The 26,805-nt window shown below is 44.3% G+C and overlaps 1 protein-coding gene across 7 annotated transcripts in view; it reads left to right on the forward strand.

The window, feature by feature from the left end:
- Nucleotides 1-26,805, forward strand: part of CFAP54 (cilia and flagella associated protein 54) — a 221,250-nt gene that overhangs the window by 162,387 nt on the left and 32,058 nt on the right. For all 7 annotated transcript variants that reach the window (XM_019545081.1, XM_019545083.1, XM_019545088.1 and 4 more), the window contains 9 exons: nt 1,535-1,673; nt 4,311-4,468; nt 4,840-5,025; nt 7,304-7,430; nt 11,958-12,113; nt 12,379-12,487; nt 22,002-22,104; nt 22,835-22,930; nt 23,459-23,600. In XM_019545081.1, coding sequence (XP_019400626.1) covers nt 1,535-1,673; nt 4,311-4,468; nt 4,840-5,025; nt 7,304-7,430; nt 11,958-12,113; nt 12,379-12,487; nt 22,002-22,104; nt 22,835-22,930; nt 23,459-23,600 — 1,216 coding nt within the window. The remainder of the gene's footprint in view (nt 1-1,534; nt 1,674-4,310; nt 4,469-4,839; nt 5,026-7,303; nt 7,431-11,957; nt 12,114-12,378; nt 12,488-22,001; nt 22,105-22,834; nt 22,931-23,458; nt 23,601-26,805) is intronic.

The following is a 26,805-nucleotide window of genomic DNA, read 5'->3' on the forward strand; positions in this document are numbered from 1 at the left end:
CGCCTGCCCTATGTGCAGATCTGGGGGACACAGGTCCACCCTGCCCCCCGGAAGTGCATGCTGCAGCAGGGAGCCAGCCCTCCCCCTCCCCTGGAAGAGCCAACCACAGCCCCATCCCACTCCTTGCTGGGGCCCTGCAGCCGCACATTCTGGCCTTGGGCCCCAAGCACCGTCCAGCTGGGAAGCAGCCCCAGCCCTGCTGAGCTCCCGCCCCCCACTCCCTACAGGGGCCTCAATCCCCCCCCCCCCACTTACTTGTGGGAGCTGCTCTTGGGCTGCTTGGGGCCATGTACATGTCCACGCATGTGGTACCCCTTGCCTGACCACCCTCCTCTTGCTCCTTCCTGGCTCCCTGCAGGCTGGAACTCTACCAGTCTGCAGGGAGCTCATTGCAGAATGACAAAATGAAAAATCTGTGTTTGCCTCCGGTTAAAGGTACAATCCGTGGTTTACTCCATTTTTACATGGGAAATAGAAAACCCAGATCCCTGCTCATAACTATGCTGGCTTTTTTATTATGTTTGTATTATTTTAATTTCTATCATAATAACAAATATATCAGCTTAAATACAGGGGTGTAGATTGTAGCCGTGTTGGTCTAAGGACATAGGCAGACAAGGTTCTTTGAGTGAATCTGATATCTTTTATTAGACCAACTTAAAAGTTGGAAAACAATTATTAAGCAAGCTTTCAGGTTCAAAAACCCTTCATCAGGCTAAGGAAGTTTCAGCAGTTGATGTGTGCTGTTCCCAGATGGAATGAAAAGTAAAGAAGCCAGAGGCTGGTCTGGTACGCATACAAGACACGTAGTCGGTGAAAATGTAGATTGAGGAGTCAATGGGTGAGAGACAGGCTGGGGTGGGGGGAGAGAGAGAAGGGGGATGAATAATGGAGAGATACCTAGGGAGTCAGATGTCAGGCAGGTTATAATGTGTCATAAATCCAATGTCTATATTTAGTCCATGATTTTTAGTGTCCAGGAGGCTGATGAAGTGGAGTTCATAGGCTCGTCTCTGGGAAGTGTTTTGTAAATTTCCTTTGAGGATCAGGACTGAGAGATTGGAGAGAGAGTGGTTTTCTTGTGAGAAATGTGCCCCCACAGGTAATTTGGTATTCCTATCTTTGATAGATTTCCGGTGTGCATTCATTCTGGTGCGCGCAGTTGTTGTTTGGTCTCTCCTACATATTTTCCATCAGAGCATTTGGTGCGTTGGATGAGATGCATTACATTTTTGGAGGTGCAGCTGTAAGATGTGGGAATGCTGATGGCTCTGGCTCTGTTGTGGGGTGTAGTAATTGTGGGGGTGGTGGAGATGTGTTGGCAGGTTTTGCATTTCTTGTCATGGCACGGTCTGGATCCATTTCGTGTGTTCTGGGCTTAAGGAAGTTTGCTTCTAATAAAGTTGGTCTAATAAAAGATATCAGATTCATGCAAAGAACCTTGTCAGCTTAAACAAAAACTGTTCTGCATTGTTTATATTAAAGTAGTTTATTTATACATTAACATTTTAATTGCTTTTTTGGAAACTACTAGGATTATTATGATAAAGATATTCAGCTTCCTGATGGCATGATGGCACGAGAGCACCTGAATGCACATCTGTGGTTGAAATGCCGCACGGCATTAGTGACTGCAGTAATGGCACAGATACGTGGCATCAGTGATGTGAAAGGTACTGTTGTCTTTGCTTTTAGAGATTTTGATTGGGACTTTTGGGCAGTACTGCAATACAAATACAAAAATATTTATGTTCAAACTTGGAATTGATTATCAGTAAACAAGCATTTACATTGAATTAATTCAGTAAATCCAAGAAAACATTCTGAGTTCAGTCATCCCTATAGTATATAAATCACAAGCCATTAAACAAATGCTTATGTGTAATGGTCGTTATGTTTTGATGAATCAAGTATGCTATAAAACTTAATACATATAAATTGAATAGGCATGTTTATCATTAAAGGATTATTGCTGCTGCATATCTCTGTTTTTAACAAAGCTCAAATACTTTGCCCTGCTGATGGTATATATTGTTCATAAATAAAAACATTCTTACCTTTTTCTCTTATTTCCATGTGTTTGAGCATAATACACGTCCTCAACAAACAGCACGGGGTCAGAGAAAGGGCAGACTGAAGTGCTCTGGGTTAGAATACAAGGGAGCCGGAGGGAAAGGGACCTAACGGTGGGCATCTACTATTGACAACCCAACCAGGGGAAGAGCTGAACTGGAAATTCTCAGGTCAGCATGCGTAGGCAGTTTGGTCAAGGGACATGGTCATCATGGGGGACCTAAGCTACCCAGACATCTGCTGGGAGGAGCAGTCAGCCAGGTCTGACTGCTCATGTAGGTTCTTAGCCAAGATATAGGACCTCCACCTAACCGAGGAGGTGCACAGTCCCAACAAGGGAAATGCCTTGCTTGGCCTGGTCTTGGCCACAGGCAATGACCTGGTGAGGGAACTGCAGGTTCTTGACCACCTGAGTGATAGCAGTCATCACCTACTAGAATTCACCATCCAGCAGAGGGTGTCAAAGGCCTGCAGCAAGCAGCCCTGGACTTCAGGAGAGCCAATTTCAATGAGTTAAGGAGATTAGTCGGGAGGGGGGTGGGGACTGAGGTCCCGGAGGGTAGGGGAGTTGGTGGGGTAAGATGAGTGGTTGTTCCTTAAGGAGATGATCCTCTGAGCCCAAAGGGTGACAGTCCCAACGTGAGTCAATGTGGGTAAGAGTGCTCAAAAGCCCACATGGCCACCAAAGGCATTCAGGAACATCTGAAAGCTAAGAAAGAGGCATACAACCGATGGAAGGGAGGGGAGAATAGGATGGAATTCATTACTAACAAGTGGAAGGTATTACACCTAGGGAGAAAGAACCAGCAGCATAGTTATAGGCTGGGGGACTCCCTTCTCATCAGGACAGAGGCAGAAAAGGATCTTGGAGTTATTATTGATTCCAAGATGAACATGGGCCACCAATGTGAGGACACAGTCAGTAAGGCTAACCACACCTTATCATGCATCTACAGATGCATTACAAGCAGGTCCAAGGAGGTGATCCTCCCCCTCTATGTGACATTGGTCAGGCTGCAGTTGGAGTACTGTGTCCAGTTCTGGGCGCCACACTTCAGGAGGGATGTGGACAGCATTGAGAGGGTCCAGAGGAGGGCCACTCGCATGATCAGGGGGCAGCAGGGCAGGCCCTACGAGGAGAGGCTACAGGATCTGAACCTGTTCAGCCTCCACAAGAAAAGGCTGAGAGGGGATCTGGTGGCTGTCTATAAATTTACCAGGGGGGACCAGCGGGGAACGGGAGTCCCTGTTCCCCCGAGCGCCACCAGGAGTAACTAGGAATAACGACCACAAGTTGACCGAGAGTAGGTTCAGGCTAGACATCAGGAAGCACTGCTTCACAGTCAGGGTGACTAGGATCTGGAACTGACTTCCAAGGGAAGTGGTGCTCGCTCCTAACCTGGGGGTCTTCAAAAGGAGGCTGGATGATTACCTAGCCAGGGTCATTTGACCCCAGTACTCTTTCCTGCCCATGGCAGGGGGTCAGACTTAATGATCTGCTCAGGTCCCTTCTCACCCTACCAACTATGAAACTATAACAATACTTGATGCTGCTAATTGCACAGATTTTCCTGTTTTATAGATGAGCTTGTTAGTTAATATTTCTTTGGTTATGCTGTTATGTATTACTGTTAACAATGTTGCTTTATATATACAAGTTAAAATTAGGAGTTTAACAAGTTAACAAATTAACCTCTGCTTCCATCCTGAAAAATAGTTATACAAATATTGTCAAGGGCTTGTGCCATTGATCCAGACTGAATTTGCTCAGTTTACAGGTAAAAAGATGTTGTTCTTACTTATAGTCTTACAAGCCCAACATCAGCTCTGAAAAGGGGTTATTTCTAATTTAAATATAATTGTTGCTATCATGGGCTTCTGAGCCTAATTCTGCTCAAAGTAATGCTTTTGAGAGTATATTTTGAAGATGATAATGGTATATTACACAGGTATGATTGAGAATATCATTAAATTGTAGTATCTGTATTCTTTGGATTGATACCTCCCTAGTCTAGAGCTCGGTTGAGTGTACTTGCAATACTGTTTGAAGTCAAAACGTTTTTTCTTGTAAACTGAACAAATTTGATTTAAAAAAAATCTGTGAAACAATAAACATGGAATCCCTTTATGCCACTTCTACAGGGATTTTTCAGAGTGACCTTTAACAATGGAAGGAAATGGTACTGTAAAATCATTTTTTATTTTATTTTTATTATTAATCTCCTTCCTTCTTTTAGCAAATGACATGAGTCAATGTGTAAGCCTGATAAATGAAGTAATAATAGAGGCTGAGGTCTTCGGTGACATCGACACGCAAGCTGAAATGATGATGCAAGCTGTTATACTTGACCTGCATGAAAGACGTCCAGTGGCAGACATTAAGCCTCGATTGCAGGTTTGAATACAAACAAAGAATCAGTTTTATTAACTCTTTTTTCTTTTGTCCAACTGAAATAGTTGCCAGGATGATTGGGAATTTAGGGTTCATGTGGTATGAAGGGGATTTATGAAGTGAAAGGAAGACTGGGGATGTATAGGTGACTCTTGAAGCTTTGTGGCCAAAGGATCATGAACAGGATTGGAGAGGTCTGGGAGGGAAGGGGTGTAAGGTCAATTTTGGAGCATTGGCAACTGAATAAACTTAAAATAATCTAATGCCTCTTAAATCCTGTGACTATAAGCATACATTTGTATTATTTATTAAGAGTCCTTATAAATGAACTATAACATTGGTTAACTTGGTTTACATTATGTGTGTTCAAATAGGACATAATCAGTTTGCTCCAAAAGGAAACATTTATTTCCCCTCAAGCTGCTTTAACACTTGTGAGAAGTATGCTTCTACTTGCTGACATACTGGCAGTGCATACAGAGGAGGACAGAGAGTATCACTCTTCCACAAATGAACCATTAAATTTGTTAATTCTGGCGCACAAACTTACTGTTAAGCAGGTGAGTGCTATGTTTGTGATTTACATTGGTTTCTCAGCATTTGCAAACCCTTTGTACTTTTTTCATTTGTCACGTTATGAAAACTAGTTTAACAGCTCATAAGTAGTGGGCATGTTTGTTAAACTATCTATTGAGCTTCTCTCAGATTACACAGTAGACAGAATTGATCTTTCTCATTGATCTCCAAGGCTAGGGACAACACTACACAGAAACTGGTTTAAGTGATCAGAAACTGGTTTAAACCTGTAACAGAACAGAAGTTCAGTGCACATAAACCAGTTTCAAAATGGCTGAAACTGGTTTAAGATAAACATAATTGAATGTAGTATCAGACTTAACTGATTTGGGTCAAACCAGTGTATGCAATGTCTGTCCCAGACCCCTTCCTGGTTTAAGTTAAACCAGAGTCCCCCAGCATCCCATATGCTTTGCAACTGGGCTGGGCTAGGTTGTGCCCTCTCCTCCAAAGAACAGGCTGGCCCTGCCCATCTCCTCCCTAGCCTAAGCTCCAGGGGAGACTGAAGGCATAACAAAGTCTGCCTGGCTTCCCTTGCTGCTCACTACTCAAGCAGGGATTCCCTTCTCCCTCCTTCCCCTCTCCCACAGCATGGACTCCAGCCCCACAGACCCTAGGCATGTGGTATACTAGCTAATGCTGAGAGGTATCTGTGTGTGTGTCTCCAAATTCACTGGAACAGGCAGACAGGACAAAGGCAGACAGAACAGTGTATGCTTAGGGCTTTTTGGAGCTAATTAGTAGGGCAGCTGGTAATGTCCCTCCATTTCTTCCTTGGAAAAAGCTGTTTAAGAAGAGCTTGAAATAATGCAAGAGGCTTTTGTTTTGCTGATGAGCTGGTAACACAATGGATTGCTAATGGGCTGATAACACTTTGGTTTTATCAGCCTCCCCTGCTGGTTTGCAGTCCTGTCAAGTTTGCAGACAGGGAGAGGGAGATTGAAAAGTTCAGCATCATCAACAGGTGCATGAACTGGATTTCTTGAATGGAAAGGGACTTGTCTATCCATCTCTAAATTGGTTCAAGCTTTGAAGGTTAGACTAACGTGCAAAGATTGAATCAATTCACGCTTAGACTTTTTGAATGTCTGTACCTAGCCCAACAGAGTCCTCAAAGATAAGATATTGACTGAAATAGTCTGCTTTTTCTGGTACCCATTTGCATTCTGAAGTGACTAAGTGCTTGGACTGAAGTATTTGATTTGATATTCAGAGTACTGAACTTGCATGGTGGGCATGGAAGTCAAAATGTTAGTCCTAAACGCTTCTAAGCCATCTCATTAGGTACCTAATGATAAATTTAGGTGCCCAACTTAAAGTAGACAGGTTTGAAAATGTCAGTTTGGGTTCATAATTTGAGATTGCTTAAATCAGGAACTCTGTATGAAATAGCAGTACTTAGTAGCTATAGGTATTCACAAGATCATACTTTGTAAAGATAACGGTCCAACATAAGAACTTCAACATAAATACAGTCAAAATCATCTAAAGACATAAAACTTGGCACAGAAGTTTTACAGTATACTATTTGTTTTCTTTGTTATCTGGAAGCAGACATGTCTTTTAGTGTTTTCTGCCATTTTCTGGGATAGGATTGAAAATGAAGCATTTGCAGATGAAATTCCTTCCTTCTTTGGAGGCATGCAGAATCTGAAACTTTTAAATTTTTTGTGTCCCCAAGGTCGTCAAAAATGACATGAATCACTTCTTCCTTCTAGCTTTCCTACTTGTTATACCTCAGTAGACCTACAGTTAACTGTATGTTCCCTTTACTTTGTCTTTCTTTATGGCAGTTTTGTGCCTTCCTCTTTCGTCTCTCACTGGCTTTAAGAGCTTTTTTAAAATCACTTAAAAGCTTTGGTGATCCATCTCCAGAACCAAAGCAGCAAATGGGTTATGTCTCTTGATGACTTCCTCATTTGTGGGAGTTTGCCTCCATAGCCATTGTCCGGTTTCACAGCCTGAGGTTTCCAGGCATGATTAGGAGCTCTTCAGCTTTTCCCTCAGCCATTGAGTACCTGACATAAAAGTCCCTGTTTATCTATGGAGAGAACAGTCAAAATTAAGCCATCAGTTCAGGAGTATTAAGCCTTTCAGTGTTTCTTATGAAAGAGCACTGAAGAAGTCAGTGGTGCTCCTAGGGCGTGTAAGGGCTTGGCCTCACAATGTACAGAATGGGGACTTTTGGGGTATGCATAAAATGGATATGTGTGGTTAGCTTTATTGGTGAATAATTTGATTTATAAAACATGCTTTTAATAGATGTTCACCCTTGGAGAATCAGTGGAACAGCCACATGAGGATACTATATTGACAAGTCCAGTCCTACCTCTGAAAAATTTGTTCTTGCCACATATCAACTTACTCGCAAAAGTCAAAATGAGAATTGGTAAGAAAAATCAAGTGCATTGTTTCAGTAACATTTCTGGTGAATATTTGAAAAAAATCATTTCCAACTAATAGAAATAATGCTGGAAGTATGTGAATTGTATCAGTTTTTTTCATTAGGAGGTGGTAAAAGTGTAAGGGAAATACTTCCTTCTGAAATCGTCAATGGATACAGATATTGCAGACAGCAAAAAAACCAAACGAACAAAAAAACCAACTACCCAAGCAGGGTACCATGTTTATAACAATTTAAACACATTAATTTGTTACATGAACCTTTATATTTTTATACAGTTCATGTTATTGTATTCCATATAATTTGCTCCCACATATCCATTTATTTTTCTTTGCTGAGTATTGTGTATAGCATTACCTAGTGTAATGTGTAATTTTTAAATTAATGTTACATTCTTTCCAAGTAGAAGTTGACAATACCCTGGTGAGTGACATGCATAGTACTGATTTTATGAGAATTGACTATTTATTCCCAGTCTCTAGGATGTAAAACCCTCTGAGGAGTAATCTCCGAGAACAAATACTATAACTAAACAAATATATCAAAGAGCAGGGAATAATATTGATCAGGTTGTTCTCCCTCTCAGTCATATAAGTTATAATGTCCATGTCCAATGCGGTGTATGAGCTATTAATGAAAAAATAAGTTGTTCTCCTTTCATAGTTGGTTTCATAGTTGGTAGGGTTGGAAGGGACCTAAGTAGGTCATCTAGTCCGACCCCCTGCCATGCGTAGGAAAGGATGCTGGGGTCAAATGACCCCAGCTACGTGGCTATCTAGCCTCCTTTTGAAGATCCCCAGGGTAGGGGTGAGCATCACTTCCCTTGGAAGTTGGTTCCAGCTCCTAGCCACCCTGACAGAGAAGTAGTACCTCCTGATATCTAGCCTGAAACTACTCTCAGTCAACTTACGGCTGTTGTTCCTTGTTACTCTGAGTAGTGCTTGGGGGAGCAGGGACTCTCCCATTGCCTGTTGGTCCCCCTTGGCAAGTTTATAGGTGGCTGCCAGATCCCCTCTCAGCCTTCTTTTGTGGAGGCTGAACAGGTTCGGGTCCCATAGCCTCTCCTCATAGGGCCTGCCCTGCTGCCCCCTGATCATGTGAGTGGCCCTCCTCTGGACCCTCTCGATGCTGTCCACATCCCTCCTGAAGTGCGGTGCCCAAAACTGGACGCAGTACTCCAACTGCAGCCTGACCAATGTTGCATAGAGGGGGAGGATCACCTCCTTGAATCTGCTCGCGATGCATCTGTGGATGCAAGACAAGGTATGGTTAGCCTTCCTGACCATGTCCCCATATTGGTGGCCCATGTTCATCTTGGAATCAGTAGTAATTCCAAGATCCTTCTCTGCCTCTGTGCTGACAAAAAGGGACTTCCCCAGCCTGTAGGTATGCTGCTGGTTCTTCCTCCCCAGGTGCAACACCTTGCACTTGTCTGTACTGAAACCTGTCCTATTCTTATCTGCCCACATCTGTAACCTGTTGATCTAGTTGTAGCCTGTCCCTCTCTTCTAGTGTGCTCACTTCTCCCCACATCTTAGTGTCATCTGTGAAATCACTGATGAAGATATTGAACAGTGCAGGCCCGAGGACCAAGCCATGGGGAACCCCACTGCCCACATCTCTCCAGGTTGAAAATGACCCATCCACCACCACCCTCTGGGTGCAGTCCTCCAGCAAATTTGCAACCCATCTGACTGTGTAGGCGTCGACACCACAGACATCTAATTTTTTAATGAGAATAGGGTGAGAGACAGTGTAGAAGGCCTTCCTAAAGACCAGAAAGACTACGTCCACCTACGTCCAAGGCTTTTGTGACCTTGTCATAGATGGCCACCAGGTTGGTCTGACAGGACCGGCCTCTAACGAACCCATGTTGATTGCCCCTAAGCATAAAGTCCCCTGCTGGCCCCTTGCAGATATGCTCCTGAATAATTTTCTCAAAAATTTCCCTTTTAGGCAGTGTAGCTTATAGTTTGTAAATTATTTGGAAATATGCTTGGTATTCTCAGACAGAAAATGTTAATATCTGTTTAAAGTTCAAATTAAGTTGAAATGATATGATTAGACCATTTTTGTTACACAAAAACACCCACATGTTTAAAAGTCAAGATACTCATAGTTACTTTTAAACAAAGTTATTTCTCTATCCTTCCTATTAATCTTCTTATAGTATTGTGTCTGAATCGTAATAAACTAGAAATATCAGTACAGGTTTCCCTTGCTTTATGCTGTACATGTGTTCCTGGAAAACAGTGCTGTACGTGCGTTCCTGGAAAACTTGAATTCACATAAAGGGAACCCACTTTACAATGTAACAGATAGGGATATGTTCCAAGACCTTGACTGTACTGACCCCTAGACCCATTTCTACAACTTTTAGAAGACAATTTTGGTACTCACCAACAGCAGATAGTACATGGAAGCATAGGGTGGTAGTGAATGTTACCATAATGGGCATACTACAGGTGTCGCAGACAACGACCGAGGAGCACAGATCCACACAGGAGACTATATTTTGGTGCACATCACTCCCACAGTGCACTACACAAAGCAACTGACTGCAGACTTCCACCACACCAATCACATAAGAGTGAATTTTTACCTCACACATAACAGATTTTTGGTATAATAAGGGTCATTGCATAAAAGCGAATTCGCACATATAGAACCCACATAAAGCAAGGGAAACCTGTATACAGTTTGTAGAAAGTCTCTTTTCTTTTTCTCACAGTGGTATGATGTCTAAGAAATTATACTGTTTCTGCACTTTGAGAGAGAAAAAATGTGGTCTTGTTGATTCAAGAGGTATTTGGTGGTTTAACTGCCTGTATGTGATACTAGACATTGTTTTTAAGGCTAAATGTATATTATTGTGTTGACAATGTGAAATGAAGCTGATATAATCCAAGAATCTCTAGCTTTCTTTTTCTTCATAAAAATTGCATCCCAAAGATTCTTCTGGATATTTAGAAGAAGCAAAACTGGGTGTGTTTACATGTGGCCATACTGGGCCTTTGTTCCTGCACCGTCATTTAGTGTTTCCTTTTGGAAGTACTAAAAGACATCACAGTAACAGCCTGTACTGCACTGTGCTGGCCGCACATGGTTATTTTTGGACTCTACATTGCCATAGCAACGTGTTATAACAAGGGAGTGAATTGCTACGGTATCATAGTGGCAGCATCACAGTTTTTGCCAACAGATATTACGATGCCATAGCATCTTATGTAGATGTTAATAACCCGACATCTAATGACTTACCCACCAAAATCTTTCACAGCTCACACCATTTAAATTGTGTAGCAAAAATGATTTAATTTGATCAGTTTTTTCCTTCTGAATCAATATTATGAGCAGGAAACCAGGTAAGCCTTGTAGAGTGCTGAGTAAATCATGGGGAAATATCAAAGAAGTCTTCAAATCTGAAGGGAAATTTTGGTTTGGAGGTTCTTGGAAGATTGGCCTTTATATAGAACTAGAGAATAGGTTATGCCTCATTCATGTTGCCCAATTAAACTAAGCCACTCAGGATGGCTTGTGCAAATCTAGTTAACATTCATTGGCCCATCTATGATTTTGAAAACAGGGGGCAGATGGTGTGGTGCATCATTGCATATAGTACAACACATTTTTATCCAGGTAAAAAGAAACCAGAAACTCTACTAATATGGTAGGGGCTTAGGGCTATATTTTTTCAGTTTAAGTTTGAAGCAAAAAACAAATATAACTTTACGGGAATGGAATATGCATTCTAGTGCTATATAAGATATTACATATTGGAAAACAAGAAACTAGCCAAAATAATCAAAAGATGTTATTTCTTTAGTCCTGTAGTAATTAAAATTAAATGTATACCTTTTTCAAATTTATAAAATAAAATCAAGTCTTCTTGAGCATCTCGACAGTGCATCCATTGCTTCACTGGAAGTTATTTCCACACCTGACCTTATGTTCACCTGAGTTAATATTTCCACACCTGAGTTAATGCTTTTAAAAACAGTCTGCAGGGCTGTGAAATAGCAGCTACTCTATCAGGAGCAGCTCAGATAGCAGAATTGCAGAAGAGAGACTAGCTTTATTAGGGCAATATTAAGACCATTAAAAAGGAGAGAGGTTTGTTAACACCTGTGGAATGAATAATTTAGAAGGAATCGGATAGAATATAGTGAGCAATGAAGTCAATTGTTTCTGTCACTGCTGTCTGAATAGAAAAACTATTGTCAATACGAGACTGTTTGTTTTAAACTTTGGCTCCAGAACCAAAGGGAGGGTACAGCTAAGCCACTGGACTGACCTCTAGATTTGCTCCTGTTAACATTATATTGTGTTGAAAGGCCTCCAAGATTTCTCAGCTCTTTATACAACCCTAAACATATTTGTATCCATGAGCCATTTAGATTTTTGGGATTCAATATTATATAACAATTCTTATTGCAAGGATTAATTCCCTTTTAAAAACATGTTCTTGATTTTTTGGTAAAACATTGTACTACCTAAAATTTTTCTTTCTAGGACATGTGTTAGTTCAAGAAGTAGCTTGCACATCTAAAAGAGAAGATCCGTTACAATGGTTACCTGCTCTCAGGCATTTAGAAGCAGCGGTGGAGCTTTGTACAACATCTGTAACAAGAGAATTAGATCTGGAAGCTGAGGTTTTTTTCCAGAAAGGTAGGCAGAATCCTGGTTGCATAACATGACTACATTTCCAACATATTGTTATGTCTTAAGAAGGCCTTAAGAAACAATTTGTTGTAAAAGTGCATTGGAACGGGACTATTCCCTCAATGAATTGACTATCTGCTCGTTATTTTCTCTCAACAAGACAAAGGCTTCACATTAATTTACTTTCCTGTAGGAAAATACAAGTTGTCATGCAGAGAAAGTAATAACTTCATGCAAAAAATGCTTTATCTATGTATCTTCTTTTTTTTAGGCAGGGTAGAACGCCAGATTATTGAAGCAGGTAGCAATAAGTCACCACTGGCTGCTAAGACCCTGTTGCATGCCATAAAAGTGAGCCTGCAAAATGATCAAAACTTTGAGTAAGTAACTGTATATGAGTTCATGATTTTCTGCTTTTTTTATATGCAAAGGAAAGACTTCTCCACATTTTGGAGATTTTTCTTCTATTTCAATATTAAAAAAATACTGATACAGTTTAATGTATGAAAACAAATGTTTTAAGGGCTTTAATGTACATTTTTGTATAGAATGAATTATCCAGTGCAGAACTACATACCTTTGTCCTTTCCTTGGGCTGTAACCCTGTCATGGTGGAGAGGCTTGTGTTCCAGTGACCGTCACAGCTATGTCGTCTTGAGTCTTGTATTCCTGGTAGGGTCTCCACTGATGAACAGGTTTGAAGTGAGGTTCCAGACTAACTCCTGAAGACTCCAAAGGTGGAATAGGTGTACTTGAGGGCCTGATGGTTCTCTGCAGCTGTGAAGGCAGATGATGGCTGCAGTGGGATGGAGGTCTCCAGTTGTCTAGGACATCCTTGCCACTTGATTCAGGGCTTCTTCCTGTCAAGTTTGTGCACTAGCTTCCCCACATTAAAAGATGTCATGCGCAGGCCTCTGCCAAGGATGTTAACATCTCCCAGAAACCAAGTCCTGCACCAACGGATGAGTGGTGGTGGGGACAGGATCAGTGATCTCTGGGAGTCCCTAGTCACAAACTTGCATGTTGGCAATGGTTGTGCGATGTCGTTTTGCTCTAACTGTGACAGAAGTACAGTTTGGCAGCTGTGGCCATAACTGTGCAGTCCTCTTTAGGATCCTCTCTGCTCATCCTGAATCAGGAAGAGGCCAGAAAAGGTGCCCTAAACATAGACTGTCTCAACCCTCCCCTGGCTGGATTGCCGCATCCAGTGGGATCATGCTACCTGCGGCAGAAACCAACAAAATAAAGTATTGAAATTTGCCACATGGAATGTCCTTACTCTTATGGAAAGTGAGTGTCCTGAAAGAAAAACGGCTATAGTAGCTAAAGAACTTGACATCAGTATTGCCGCCTGAAGTGAGACTCACTAGGCAGGTGAAGGCCAGCTGAAAGAAAGAAGGAGGTGGAAGGAAAGGAGAAGAATTCACTTGAAGAGAATTGCATTCATGGGGTTGGCTTTGCCATCAAGAACAAGACTGCTGGTCAGCTTTCAGAACTCCGTGGGCATTAACAAATACCTTATGACTCTCTTCCTCAGGCCCTGTAACAACCAGTATGCTACAGTCACCAATGCTTACACCCCCGCACTTACAGTTTCATAGTAGCTAGGGTCAGGAGGGACCTGATCAGATCATCTAGCCTGACCCCCTGCCACAGGCAGGAATGAATGCTGGGTTCACAAGACCCCAGACAGGTAATCATCTAACCTCTTTTTGAATTTGCCCAATGTAGGGGCGAGGACCACTTCCCTAGGAAGTTGGTTCCAGATTCTGGCCACCCTAACTAACATATTGCCTTCTGATCTCTAACCTAAACCTGTTCTCCCTCAGCTTATTACCATTGTTCCTCATCACCCCAGGTGGTGCTGGGCTCCATCAGTACAGGGCTCTTCCTATTTGCCGATGATCTCCTCTGATGAGTTTGTAGGCAGCCACCAGATCCCCCCTCAGCCTCCTCTTGCCGAGGCTGAAAAGGTTCAGGTCCCTCAGTCTCTCCTCATAGGGCCTGTCCTACTGCCCTCTCACCAAGCGGGTGGCCCTCCTCTGAACCCTCTCCAGGCTGGCCACATCCTTTCTAAAGTGCGGTGCCCAGTACTGGATGCAGTACTCCAATTGCAGCCTGACCAAAGTGGCATAGAGGGGGAGTATCACCTCTCCAGACTGGCTTAAGATGCATCTTTGGATACATGACAAGGTATGGCTGGCCTTGCTGGCTGCAGTCTGGCATTGGCGGCTTATGTTTATCTTTGAGTCATCTTGGAGTCTGTTCTGCTCCTGTGCTTTCAAAAGGGGAACTCCCCAGCCTGTATGTATGCTGTGGATTCCTTCTCCCAAGCTGCAGCACCCTGCATTTGTCTATGTTGAACCCCATCCTGTTCTCATCTGCCCACTTTTGTAGTCTGTCTAAATCTGTTTGCAGCTTCTCTCTCCCTTCAAGTGTGTCCACCTCGCCCCACATCTTATTATCATCAGCAAACTTGGACAACGTGCTTTCAACCCCCTCATCCAAGTTGCTGATGAAGATGTTAAACAGTGCAGGCCCAAGGACCGAGCCCTGGGGGACCCCACTGCCCACATCTCGCCAGGTTGAGTACGACCCATCCACCACTACTCTCTGGGTGCGCCCCATCAGCCAATTTTTTACCCATCCAACTGTGTAGGCATCAATGCCACAGTCGCCTAATTTATGGATGAGAATGGGGTGAGAGACAGTATCAAAGGCCTTCTTAAAGTCCAGAAAGACTATGTCCACAGCAACACCATCCAAGGATTTAGTTACTTGGTCATAAAGGGCAACCAGGTTGGTCAGGCAGGACCTGCCTTTGATGAACCCATGCTGATTACCCCTAAGCATGATCTTCCCTGCTGGTCCCCCACAGATAGGCTCCTTGATGATTCTCTCCCAGATCTTCCTGAGCACCGAGGTGAGGCTTATGGGCCTATGGTTACTTGGGTACTCTTTCCTCCCTTTTTTTAAAAATTGGGACCACATTAGCTAGTTTCCAATCCCCTGGCAACTGGCCTAATGACCATGAATGCTCATATAGTTGGGCCAAGGGCTCTGCGATGACCCCTGCCAGCTCCCTCAACACCCTTGGATGGAGGGCATCTGAACCTGCAGATTTAAAAATCTCCATCCCTTCCAGAAGTTCCCTAACTACATCTGTGCTGACCGGAGGCCTGACAGCTATCCCTGAGATTGTCCCTACCTCTAGTAGGAGGGATGTCCTGGGCCCTGTTCAAGAAAACAGAGGCAAAGAAACTGTTAAAAATATCAGCTTTCTTGTCTGGTGTAGCCACAAGATTACCATTTGAGTCTTGCAGGGACCCTACATTGCCTGGTGCCCTCTTGCTCCCAATGTACTCGAAAAAGGACTTTTTGTTGTCCTTAATCCTGGATGCTAGCCTGAGTTCCATTTCTGCGTTGGCCTTCCTAATAGCTCTCCTACACTCCCAGGCAGAGGAGGAGTACTCCTCCTTGGTGATAGCTCCTTCCTTCCAGTGGTTGTATGCCACCCTTTTAGTTCTTAGGCATTCCTGAATACCCTTGCTGAGCTAAGAGGATTTCTGAGGCACTCTTACCCCCCCTTGCTTCTCTCAGGGACTGTTACCCTTTGGGCCTGGAGGATCGGCCCCTTAAGGTACGACCATCCCTCATGGACTCCCATGTCTTCTACCTTCTGGGCCCTTACTGCCTCCCCCACTAATCTCTGAAGCTTATTGAAGTTGGCCCTTCTGAAGTCAAGGGCTTTAGCCTTGGTGTAAGCCTTTGACACCCTGCAATGGTTAGTGAATTCCAACAGGTGATGATCACTATTGCCCAGGTGGTCAGAGACCTGCAGTCCCCTCACCAGGTCATCCCCAGTGGCCAGGACCAGGTCCAGCAAGGCATTGCCCCCAGTGGGGCTGTGCACCTCCTGGATAAGGTGAAGGTCCTGTAATACAGCCAGGAAGCTACGCAAGCAGTCAGACCTGGCTGTCTGCTCCTCCTAGCAAATGTCTGGGTAGTTTAGGTCACCCATGACAATAACATCTCTTGACCTAACCACCTCCATAAGCTGACCAGAGAAGTTCTGGTTTAGCTCTTCCCCCTGGTTGGGTGGTCTGTAGTAGACACCCACTGTAAGGTCCCTTTTGCCACCCCCCTTGTAGTTTGACCCACAGTGTTTCTGCCCAACACTTCTCTAATCCAAAGCTAATCCTTGATGTGAGGTGCTCTTTGACATAGATCGTAACCCCCTCACCTTTCTTCTCTGTCCTGTCACTTCTATATATGGTGTATCCCCGAATGCTCACCACCCAGTCGTGGGTAGGGTCCCACCAGAGTTCTACTTGATATAGAAGCCAACAAGGAACAGTTCTGCTGCACTCTTGACGAAGTCCTGACTGCCTCTGTCAAGGAAGACAAACTCATCCCCATGGATGACTTCATGGCAAGAGTTGGGCAACTTTTTGAACTTTGGAGTGGCATGAGTGGGAAAGAGGGGGTGGGGAAAGTCCATTCCAATGGTATCCTCCTCCTCAGCAAATGTGCAGAGCACGACTTGGTCATCAGAAAATACTATCTTCAGACAGTGACAGATATATATAAGACCACTTGGAAAGACTAACGCTCCAATCACTGGCACATTCTTGACTATATTATTGTCAGATCCCATGATTGTACCAGTGCTCATATCACCTGAGTCCTGAGAGGTGCAGATGACTGTTGGACAGACCACCATTTAGTCAGATCAATCATGGACATGCAGCTTGCATAACAACACTGTAACCAACTGAAAGGAATGTGGAAGAGATTTAGCATCAAGGCACTCCAAGACCAAGGTAGACTTCAGTCTCTTCAGCAATGCCTGACTGAGAAGCTCTCTGACTTACCTGACAACATCAAGGACATCTGCACACATTGGGAATAATGTAAGAATGTTATTCGCAAGGCACGTGATAAACTCAGTTGGATAGCACTTATCCATCAGAAGAGAACCACACTCTGCTGTTGGCAAAATGCACTCTCCAACGAGCAAAAACAAGAGGCTTATCACTGTTCAGAGGAGCCATTGTTCAGAGGAGGGCTACAGGATATCAAGAACCAGTGGTGGCAAGTGAAGGCCATAGAAGTCCAGAGTTTCACCAATCAACATGACATGAGAAGCTTTTTTCAAGCAATAAAAGTCATCCACAGGCCATGTTCCAGTGTCCCAACCCCCTTGTGATACCAGGATGACTCCACCCTTCTCACAGATATTGTATCCATCAAACAATGCTGTAAGGAGCACTTCAATATTCTACTCAAATGTGAATCTCAGGTCTCAAATGTCACCATCAAGTCCACCCCTCAACACCCAGTAATAGAATCTCTTGCTGATCTTCCCCATCCTTTAAGGAAATCTGGTGTGCCATCACTCAGACCAAGAACAATGAAGTGCCAGGACCAGATGACATTCCCTCAGAGATCTCCAAAGCTGGTGGAATAGCACTAGTGCAAAAACTTCACCAACTTATCAAAATATGGGTTACTGAGGAAGCTCCACCTGACTTAAAGAATGCCAACATGGTGACCATCTTCAAGAAAGGGGACAAGTCAGTGTGTGGAAACTACCAAGGCATTGCCTTCCTCTCCATTGCTGAGAACATTCTTACTCATGTCTTTCTGGATCGCCTCCTCCCTCTTGCCGAAGATGTCCTTCCAGAATCCCAGAGTGGCTTTAGACCATCACGGGGTACCACTGATATGATTTTTGTTGCATGATAGATCCAGGAGAAGTGTAGAGGGCAACACCAGGAGCTGTTTATGGCATTCATTGACCTAACCAAGGCCTTTGACTCCATCAGTCATGAAACCTTATGGAAGGTGCTGGCTAGGTTTGGTTGTCCACTGAAGTTCATCAGCATCCTCAAGCTACTCTGTGGTGGGATGACCACCACAGTCCTTTGCAGTGAATCAGAGACGGACCCGTTTACCATCTGTACTGGTGTCAAGCAGAGCTGCGTCATTGCCCCAACCCTTTTCTCCATCTATCTTGCTGTGATTTTGATTCTCATCCATGACTGCTTTCCTCCTGGAATTGCGGTTGAGTATTGAATGGACAGTTAGCTTTGCAGTGCCTTCACAGCAAAACAAAAGTTACCAGGACTGGTATCACTGACCTTCAGTATGCTGAGGACTATATTATCCTCGCACACACAGATCTATCTGCAGTCCACGCTTAACCTTTTTTTCAGGCGCCTATCATAGCCTGGACTCTCCCTTAATATTGGGAAGACCAAGGTGCTCTGCCAGCACAAGCTGTCCTTCTCCCCTCACAAACTGCCATTGCTGGAGAACCTCTGGAAAAAGTTGAGCATTTCCCATACCTTGGCAGCCACCTCTCCCAGTCTTGATGTAGAAATCAAACATAGGATTCACTGTCATGTATCCTTTGGTAAGTTGATTTGCCAACTGAAATCTGCAGATGAAAACTAAGATCCTGGTCTACAATGCAGTGGTTATCCCCACGCTCCTCTATGGGTGTGAGATGTTGGTGACATACCAGAGCCATCTTAAGTGCATGGAATGGTTCCATCAGTGATGCCTCAGGAAGATCCTTCATGTTAGATAAGAAGACCACTGTGCCAGTGTCAGTATCTTCTCTGTAGCCAACATAACCAGCATTGAAGCAAAGATCATGAAACATTAACTCCGCTGGGCAGGCCACTGTGTGGAGATGGCTGACGCACCTCATGAAGCAAGTCCTCTTCTCTCAACTCAGTCATAGTAAGAGGACCCATGGAGGACAGAGGAAGTGCTACAAGGACACCGTGAAAGCATACCTTAAGAAGGGTGGTATCAACCTTACAAACTGGGAAGTGCTGGCTGGCAACAGGTCTAAATGGTGCTGCACCATACATGAAGCTGCAGTCCACTTCAAAGTGAACCATCTTGCTCAGGAAGCTGAGAAATGACAGAGGAGGAAAGAAAGCACACAACATCTCGGCCAACAGCTGTGCTTCCTCCCAAGGCACCACATGTCATATCTGTTGAAAAATGTGCAGAGCACGGATTGTACTCTTCAGTCATCTTAAAACTCACCAAAAATCCCCCCTCCCTAGCAGACATCATCCTCTTATTGAGAAATAGCCGAAAAGGAAAGAAAACATACCTTTGTGCATCAGCTCCAGGAACAAACTCTGCTAGCTTTTTCGTTGTGCTTTTTCAAATGGCAGAAAACCAGCAACAGCTGATCTGTAGGCACAGAAAGTGCCATGAGTTAGACCAATCGTCCCAACGCAGCAGATGTTAGATTGAGCTCCAATTTGGAGCTGATCCAGGGAGAGAGGCTACATCACTGCAGCCTCTTCCCCAACTCTGCCCCCTATCCCTGATCCCTAGTGCTGTCTTAGGATGGAAGGGGAAGAAGGCAGGGGAGGGAGGTGTGGGGTTTCCCCAGTCTGTGCTGGAGTGGGAGGGTGGATGGATTGGAGCTCTCCACCTTGGGTTGGCTGGGCAACTCCAATCGTTCCACCTTGCCCTAGCTGGGTAGCCACCATAATGAACTGTCTCTGCTCCCTTCCCCCCCCCCCTTATGAAAACTGCACTGGGAGCAGGACTGGGCTATGTCAGCTTGCCCTGCTCCCAGCACACACAAGTTAATGACAGCACTGTGCTTTGGAGTGCCTTTTTATGTGTCATGGGATTGGGCCCTTTTAAAGCACTCTGCAGCCATGTACTTGTGTTAGGTCATGGCAGTAAAGTGCTTTCAGGGGCCAGATCCAGTAAAAATTGTCACTTCTGTCTGTGGCTTGTAGCAACACAGCCACTGGCAATATAGCTACCTGCTGAGCAGGAACAACAGACAGAAAAACTTGTTCCAATAGTAAATGCTAGGGGTCAAGCAATATTACCAGAAGATGATGCAGGGAGAACAGGACAAGAATTGTGGGGTTCTCAAGATACTTCTGAAATGGCTGGTGGAGGAGAAGAACCTATTTTGGAGCTTAGTTTAGGACTGACCCTTGCAGTGAGGGCCAAACTAGGGTCTTCTGGAAGGAAAATAATAACTTCTGTTGCTTAAGCACAAGAACCAGACTTTAGGACATGGAAGCCATATCAGAGTTAAAAACGTCTGTATGTGGTTTGGCAATAAATGATACAGAACTACATTATACCATTGTGGGCTATAAATGACCATTTCTTTCTGAAAGACTGTTGGAAAATGTATGATCATTAGTTCTGGTATAATGAAGACCTGAGTTCAGTTACCAGCTCTGCCTAAAGTGACCTTGTGCACGCTCTCAGCTTTGTCATTTCTCAAAGCATTAAAGCTTGGTTCCAAAGTAAGTTTGTGAAATGCACAGAAATATTGACAGCTGTCAATTAAGAAGCTGGACCTAGAGCTCACAAACTTGCTATTTAACACGCCTTCCCTTTAGCTTTCATAGTATTGTCTGGTACTGTATCTGCCTCTCTCATTTAGCTTCACTGAACTCACATTCCAGGTAGACTGTATGAGCTTTATGTGACTCAGATCAGAAGAGTTTGTGAAAGCTCCTTTGAGCCAGGTAGGAGGCCTGGATAAATTATTTTGGTAGATCTATAGGAATTAGCAGGGTCAGAGAATCTCTTCAGATATAAAGTTTTGGCCTACAGTTCTAAGGTGCATAGAACATAGCCAAAAGATAGCAGAAAGCAGTGTTTGATAGGAGATAGGCAATCTGTGTGAAATTTAGCAATTACTGGGTGTGTTTCTGTTGTGTTTAAAATTAGTAGGAGTGCACAGATAGAGATTTTGGGTGCCAATACCAATAGCTGATATTTAAAGAGGCATATCAGCTGATACCAATCTGATATCAGATACAGCTGCCATCAGGTGGTAAGTCTGGTGTGGTGGAAAGGGAGGGGGGTGGGAAGAACATGGAGGGGCAGATCAATGCCCCTCTTGGTGACAGAAGGAGGGCGCAGGCACTGTCCAGCTGGGGGAGAAGGGGGCAGAACCATGGCTTGTGGGGTGGGACCAGCTCCTGCTGCTGCTTGCACCCCAGGAATGGGGGGAGGAGTGTGTGCCACCAGATCTGTGAGGCGTGGGGCGGGCTGCAGCTGCCAGCTGGAGCCGGTGCTGCACTGGGCTGTTCTCGGTGGGGGCTGGGCTCGGAGTGGGCTCCGGTGGCGGTGGTAGGAGGCTGCAGCCACCCCAAATTTCGCGCTGCAGCTCTGCTCCCAGCCCCTGTACCGCCACCTGCCAGCTAGCGCAGCCCCAGCTGAACACGCTGCCTCCACCTAAACACCAGGAAAAGCCAAGGCTGTGCCAGCCAGTGGATGGCAGCATGGGGCTGGGAGCAGAGCTGTGGCGAAATTCAGGGTGGCTGCAGCGTTCTCCCAGTGCTGCCAGAGCCCACTCTGAGCTCAGCCCCCGCTGAGAAATGCCCCACGCAGCACTGGCTCTGGCCCCACCCCACAACTCCAGCCTACACCATGCCATGCAGATCTGGGGGCACGTATCTCCCCCTGCCCACCTGGGGTGCAAGCAGTGGCGGGAGCTGCCCCTACCCCACGAGCCACACCACCATCCCGTACCTCCCCTCCCCGCCCCCCCCGACTGGACAGTGCATGCCCCTGACCCTTCCCTGTGGGGGGTGTTGATTCCCCACCCCCCCAGCCCTTCCCTACCCGCTCCCCTTCTGATTTACCAGCTGAAGGCAGCTCTCCACATTGCTGGGTCTGCTGCGGCTGCGCACAGCAAGGCATTTATTGGCCAAATTATTGGCCCCATTTGGCTGATATCTGATATAGACAACATTATTTCTATTGGTCCCGATCCAATATTGGACAATATATTGGTGCACCTCTAAAAATTAGATGAAGTAGTCATAATGGTTCCTGCTTATCTTAAAATCTGTGACTCAATCTCTCTCATGTTTTCAGGCTGATAAGGAAATCATACCTGGAGATAGCACTATTGCATTTTCATCTGGCTAAAAGTAAGGAAGAGGATTCACAAAGAGTTAAGAAAACATCCAAAATAAAGGTATGTAAATGCATATTTTTAGTAGTAACCTCCTCAGAGCAGGAAACATGGTTTATTCTAGCATGCGGTGTACCTTACTGCAATATGAATTACGAATAAGCAATACTAATAAACAGTAGAACAGCAGAATTATATTTTGGCTAACTTGGTTTGTGGCATTTTTGGCAGTGTGAATGTTATATATAAGAGTGATTTAAAACCAGCAGGAAAACATAAAGGTCAGAAGACCTCAAAATCACATCTTAGTTTCAGACTGTTTACTAATTAAGTAGTGATTCTGAGACCAAGCCAGAGATTATCAGTTGAATTTTAAGCATACATGTCTGTATTCCAGAATGTAATTTCTCAGTGTATATATAAGTGACAGCATGGAACAGACGCATGATGCAAGCATAATGCATGGTAGCCACATACATGAGATTATCAGAGCAGCATAGGACAACTAAGTACAGGGGAAAAAACACGGAGAAGTTGCCTTCTAAAACTTCAAGGTGGCCGAGAAAAATATACATGAAAACTATCTAAAAAAATCATGAGTTGTGGGCAAATATTTTATAATAAAAAAGGAGATGGTTAGTATTAGTTGGGTTGTTTCTATAAAATTATTTGTGACTTTATAATTGTTGATAATTTCTACAACTTTGTTATAATTCTATGAGGATTCCATGCCTAAATATACATTAACATGACAAACCTATAAACCTAATTATAAATTGTTCCTAAATTTTAGCCTCTTACTAAAGAATACATTTCTACTGAGAAAATTCCACATATATCGGAAGTGTACAAAGCACAGGCCTGGATTGCAATAAGAGCAGCCATGCAGGTTGGTGTGATATTTTGGGAAATTTTATGTCCTTGATTTTATCAGATTCTACTTCTAACAGCTGTCAAGACAACACAATACAGGAGATACAAGAATTTAAATATCCTGGGACATCTACCAAGAATCTTTTGGAACAGCTAAAATGTACACAGTGTAAACAGTGCATTTAACCTCTACTGTCCAAAGCTGACAGTTTGCTTCTACTTCGCTTTAGTGCAAATATAGAATGCGGTGTCTGATGTGTGCACAAAAATTTGACATATGGGTAGACATCAGCAGCATCCAGGTGAAAGTGCCTGATTTGAAATCACTTGTGTGGTAATTAAGTTGTTGACAGTAATGATTTATTTAACTGTGATATGCACTGTATGTCAGATAAAAATGGCATCTTTCCTTTCCGTCTCTGTTAAAATTATTCTATATTGAGTGTTTCAGTTTTTCATTCTTAGTGGGCTTACCTCAAATTTTAAAATATATGTATAAATATTACAGTGAACTGATCCTAAATAAAATCAGTATTAATTTTAGGTCAGTGAAGCTACCGTTGCGTCTCAGCTATTAATTGGAAGGAACACTGTTAAAGGACATGAAGTGAAGGATGTAGTCCAACAGAGAATTCCAGAATTTGCTTCTTTGGATCTTCTTGCCTCATACGAAGATTTTTTGTCTGGTATTCCTTTATATCTAACAAGTTTAAAGCATTTAATAAGAAAAGAAAAAATCTATAAATTAAATAGTTAATCTACTATCTAAGTGCAAATGATTTGTTTATGTTCAAAGATAAATGACTTGATTTTTGGTAGAAGGTGCATCTCATCCCATCTTGCAACTATTTGCAAGATTGCCTGACATAGTGGTAAATAGGACATGAAGATGAGCACATATACTGGCTCAGCCTATTCTTGTAGGAGAAGGACAAGTTAGACTCTTAATGTTTTCTTCTAATGCCACAGTACTCACAGGTGAGTCACAGCTACATAGTAACCATAGTAAGAAAGGGATTAGGACATTTCTTAACTCACCATCATCTTATCCTTATGACTGAGTCACAAAAAAGAATCAAGAAGATAAGGACCTACACCTTAACAGCATAAACAGTTTTTACAGGGGCTCAAACAGGGTGGAATGGAATGACACATTAGCACCTAGGGCTGTGTGTAGACAAAACGAGGGACGTGTGTACGCAACACTTTAAAGTGAGCTAAATGCTTTTGCACTGTTTTAATGGTGTTGGTGTTTGCACACCTCACTGGCATATTGCGCATTAATTCCAGCCACTGCAGGAAATTTGGCAGTGTAATGCACATTAAACAACTTGGGGCACAGCAAACTAAAACTCCTCTGAGGAGTTTTAATTTGCTGTCCCTACAGCTGCGAAGCAAAGCACCAGGTTCTGTTCAGCTTTGCAGCTCTGCAGGAAGCCCTGCAGGCAGCCTGGAAGCAGCTCAGGAAAACAGGCTCTGCCCAAGAAAAGTGGCGAGCCTGATTTCCGCGCCATGCCCCCCCCCCCCGAGCCTGCCTGAGCTGCATGGAGGCCCAATGCTTCCCTCCGCAGCTGTGGTGCCCCCTGGGACTACCCAAGCCAGGTGCCTGGCAGGGGAGGGGGCGCCGCTGCTGTGGAGGTGTGGAGGGAAGCACCAGCCCCCCTTGCACCCCAGGGACCTCTCTGCGCATAGACAGCTTCCCCTCCCTTCCCTCTGCCAGAGAGGCAGGTAAGTCGGGTGTGTGCATGACACGGGGGCGTTAATTGGCCCTAAACTGAAGCAATGTTTTTAAAAACCCACCACTTCAATTTAGGGCCCCTGTTTTATAGATTCATAGGATTCATAGATGTTAGGGTTGAAAGGGACCTCAGTAGGTCATCAAGTCAGGCCTCCTGCCCTGGGCAGGATAGAGTGCTGGGGTCAGATGATCCCAGCTAGGTGCTTGTCCAGTCTCTTCTTGAAGACTCCCAAGGTGGGGGAGAGCACGACCTCCCTTGGAAGCCCATTCCAGAGTCTGTTAACCCTTACTGTGAAGAAGTTCTTTCTAATGTCCAACCTAAATCAGCTCTCCGTCAGTTTGTGGTCATTGTTTCTACTTACTCCAGGGGGTGCCCTAGTAAATAGGGCATTTCCTATTCCCTGCTGCCCTCCCCTGATGAATTTATAGGCAGCCACAAGATCACCTCTCAGCCTTCTCTTGTGAAAGCTGAAGAGATCTAGGTCCCTCAGTCTCTCCTTGTGGGGCCTGCAGGCCTCTGACCATATGAGTGGTCCTCCTGTGAACCCTCTCAAGATTCTTCGCGTCCCTCTTGAAGTGTGGTGCCCAAAACGGGATGCAGTACTCCAACTGCAGCCTGACCAGTGCCGCATAGAGGGGAAGCATCACCTCCCTGGGCCTGTTCGTCATGCATCTGCTAATGCATGATAGTGTGGTTAGGCTTGTTGATCACTTCATCACGTTGACGACTTACGTTCATATTGGAGTCAACTGTGACTCCAAGGTCCCTTGCCGCTGCTTGTGCCGCTGACAAGGTCAACCCCCACCCCAGCCTGTAAGAGTGTTGGTGGTTCTTTTTGCCCAGGTGCAGCACTTTGCATTTGTCTTTGTTGAACTGCATCCTATTTCATTCTGCCTGTTTTTCTAGCATGTCCAGATCCACCTGGATCTGTTCCCTACTCTCTGATGTGTTAACTTTGTTCCATAATTTGAGATCATCTGTGAACTTGGTCTGGGTGCTCTCCATGCCCTCATTCAAGTCACTGTTACTGATGAAGATATTGAATAGCACTGGTCCAAGGACTGAGCCTTGTGGGACTCCACTACCCACATCTTTCCAGGTCGATATCAACCCATCCATCACCACTCTGGTTGCAACCCCTAAGCCAATTTACCACCCACCTGACCATGTAATCATCTACATCACAGGCTGTCAGTTTATTTATGAGAACAAAATGAGATACTGTATTGAAGGCCTTCTTAAAGTCCAGGTAGATGATGTCTACCTCGACTCCTGGGTCTAAGCATTTTGTGACAGGGTCATAAAAAGAAACAAGGTTCGCTGGGGGCAGGATGTACCTGCAAAAATCCATGCTGATTTCCTTTCAGCATTATTTCCCTTGCTGGGCTCCCACAAATGTGATCCTTAATGATTTTTTTCCAGAGTTTTCCCAAGGATAGAGGTGAGACTAACTGGCCTATAGTTTCCTGGTTCCTCCCTCCTCCCCTTCTTGAAAATAGGGACCACATTGCCCCTTTTCCAGTCTGTACTAACAGTTAGTGGGCTGGTGTCCCTCCTGTGTCTGTCTGTCTATGATCCAGCTGAGAGATTTGTCTTAGTCTGTGTCTAGGAATACAGATGCAAAGAACTCATTGAAGAGCTCAGCTTTGTTCCCCCTCCCCTGCCCTAGTTTGTCCTGTAGGGGTCCTATACTACCCTGCACCTTCCTTTTGCTCCCTATATACCTGAAGAAGGACTTTTTGTTGTCCTTAATTTTTGTCGCCAGGCTGTTCTATCCTGCTTTGGCCTTCCGAACTGATTCCCTGCAAGTGCAAGCTAGGGAGGTATACTACTCCCCTATTTCCACAGCCTGTATACCTCTTTCTTTGCCCTTAGGTTTGCCTGGACTTCTCTATTCAGCCAAGAGGGCTTCTTGTCCCCTTTGCCCCCTTTTATGTGCAATGGGATTGTCTTCTGTGCCCATAGGATTGCTCCCTTGAAGAATGACCATCCTTCCTGGACCCCCATTTCACCAATGCTCTTGAGCTTTAATGCCTCACTAACTAATCTCCTGAGCACACTGAAGTTAGCCTTTCTGAAGTCTAGCACTTCAGACCTGCTGGTTAATTTACCTACCTTTCTCCAGAAATTGAATTCAGTCAGTTGATGGTCA

This window comes from Crocodylus porosus, unplaced genomic scaffold (assembly GCF_001723895.1).
Source record: "Crocodylus porosus isolate Cpor-Errol unplaced genomic scaffold, CroPor_comp1, whole genome shotgun sequence".
Classification (NCBI taxonomy): Eukaryota; Metazoa; Chordata; order Crocodylia; family Crocodylidae; genus Crocodylus; species Crocodylus porosus.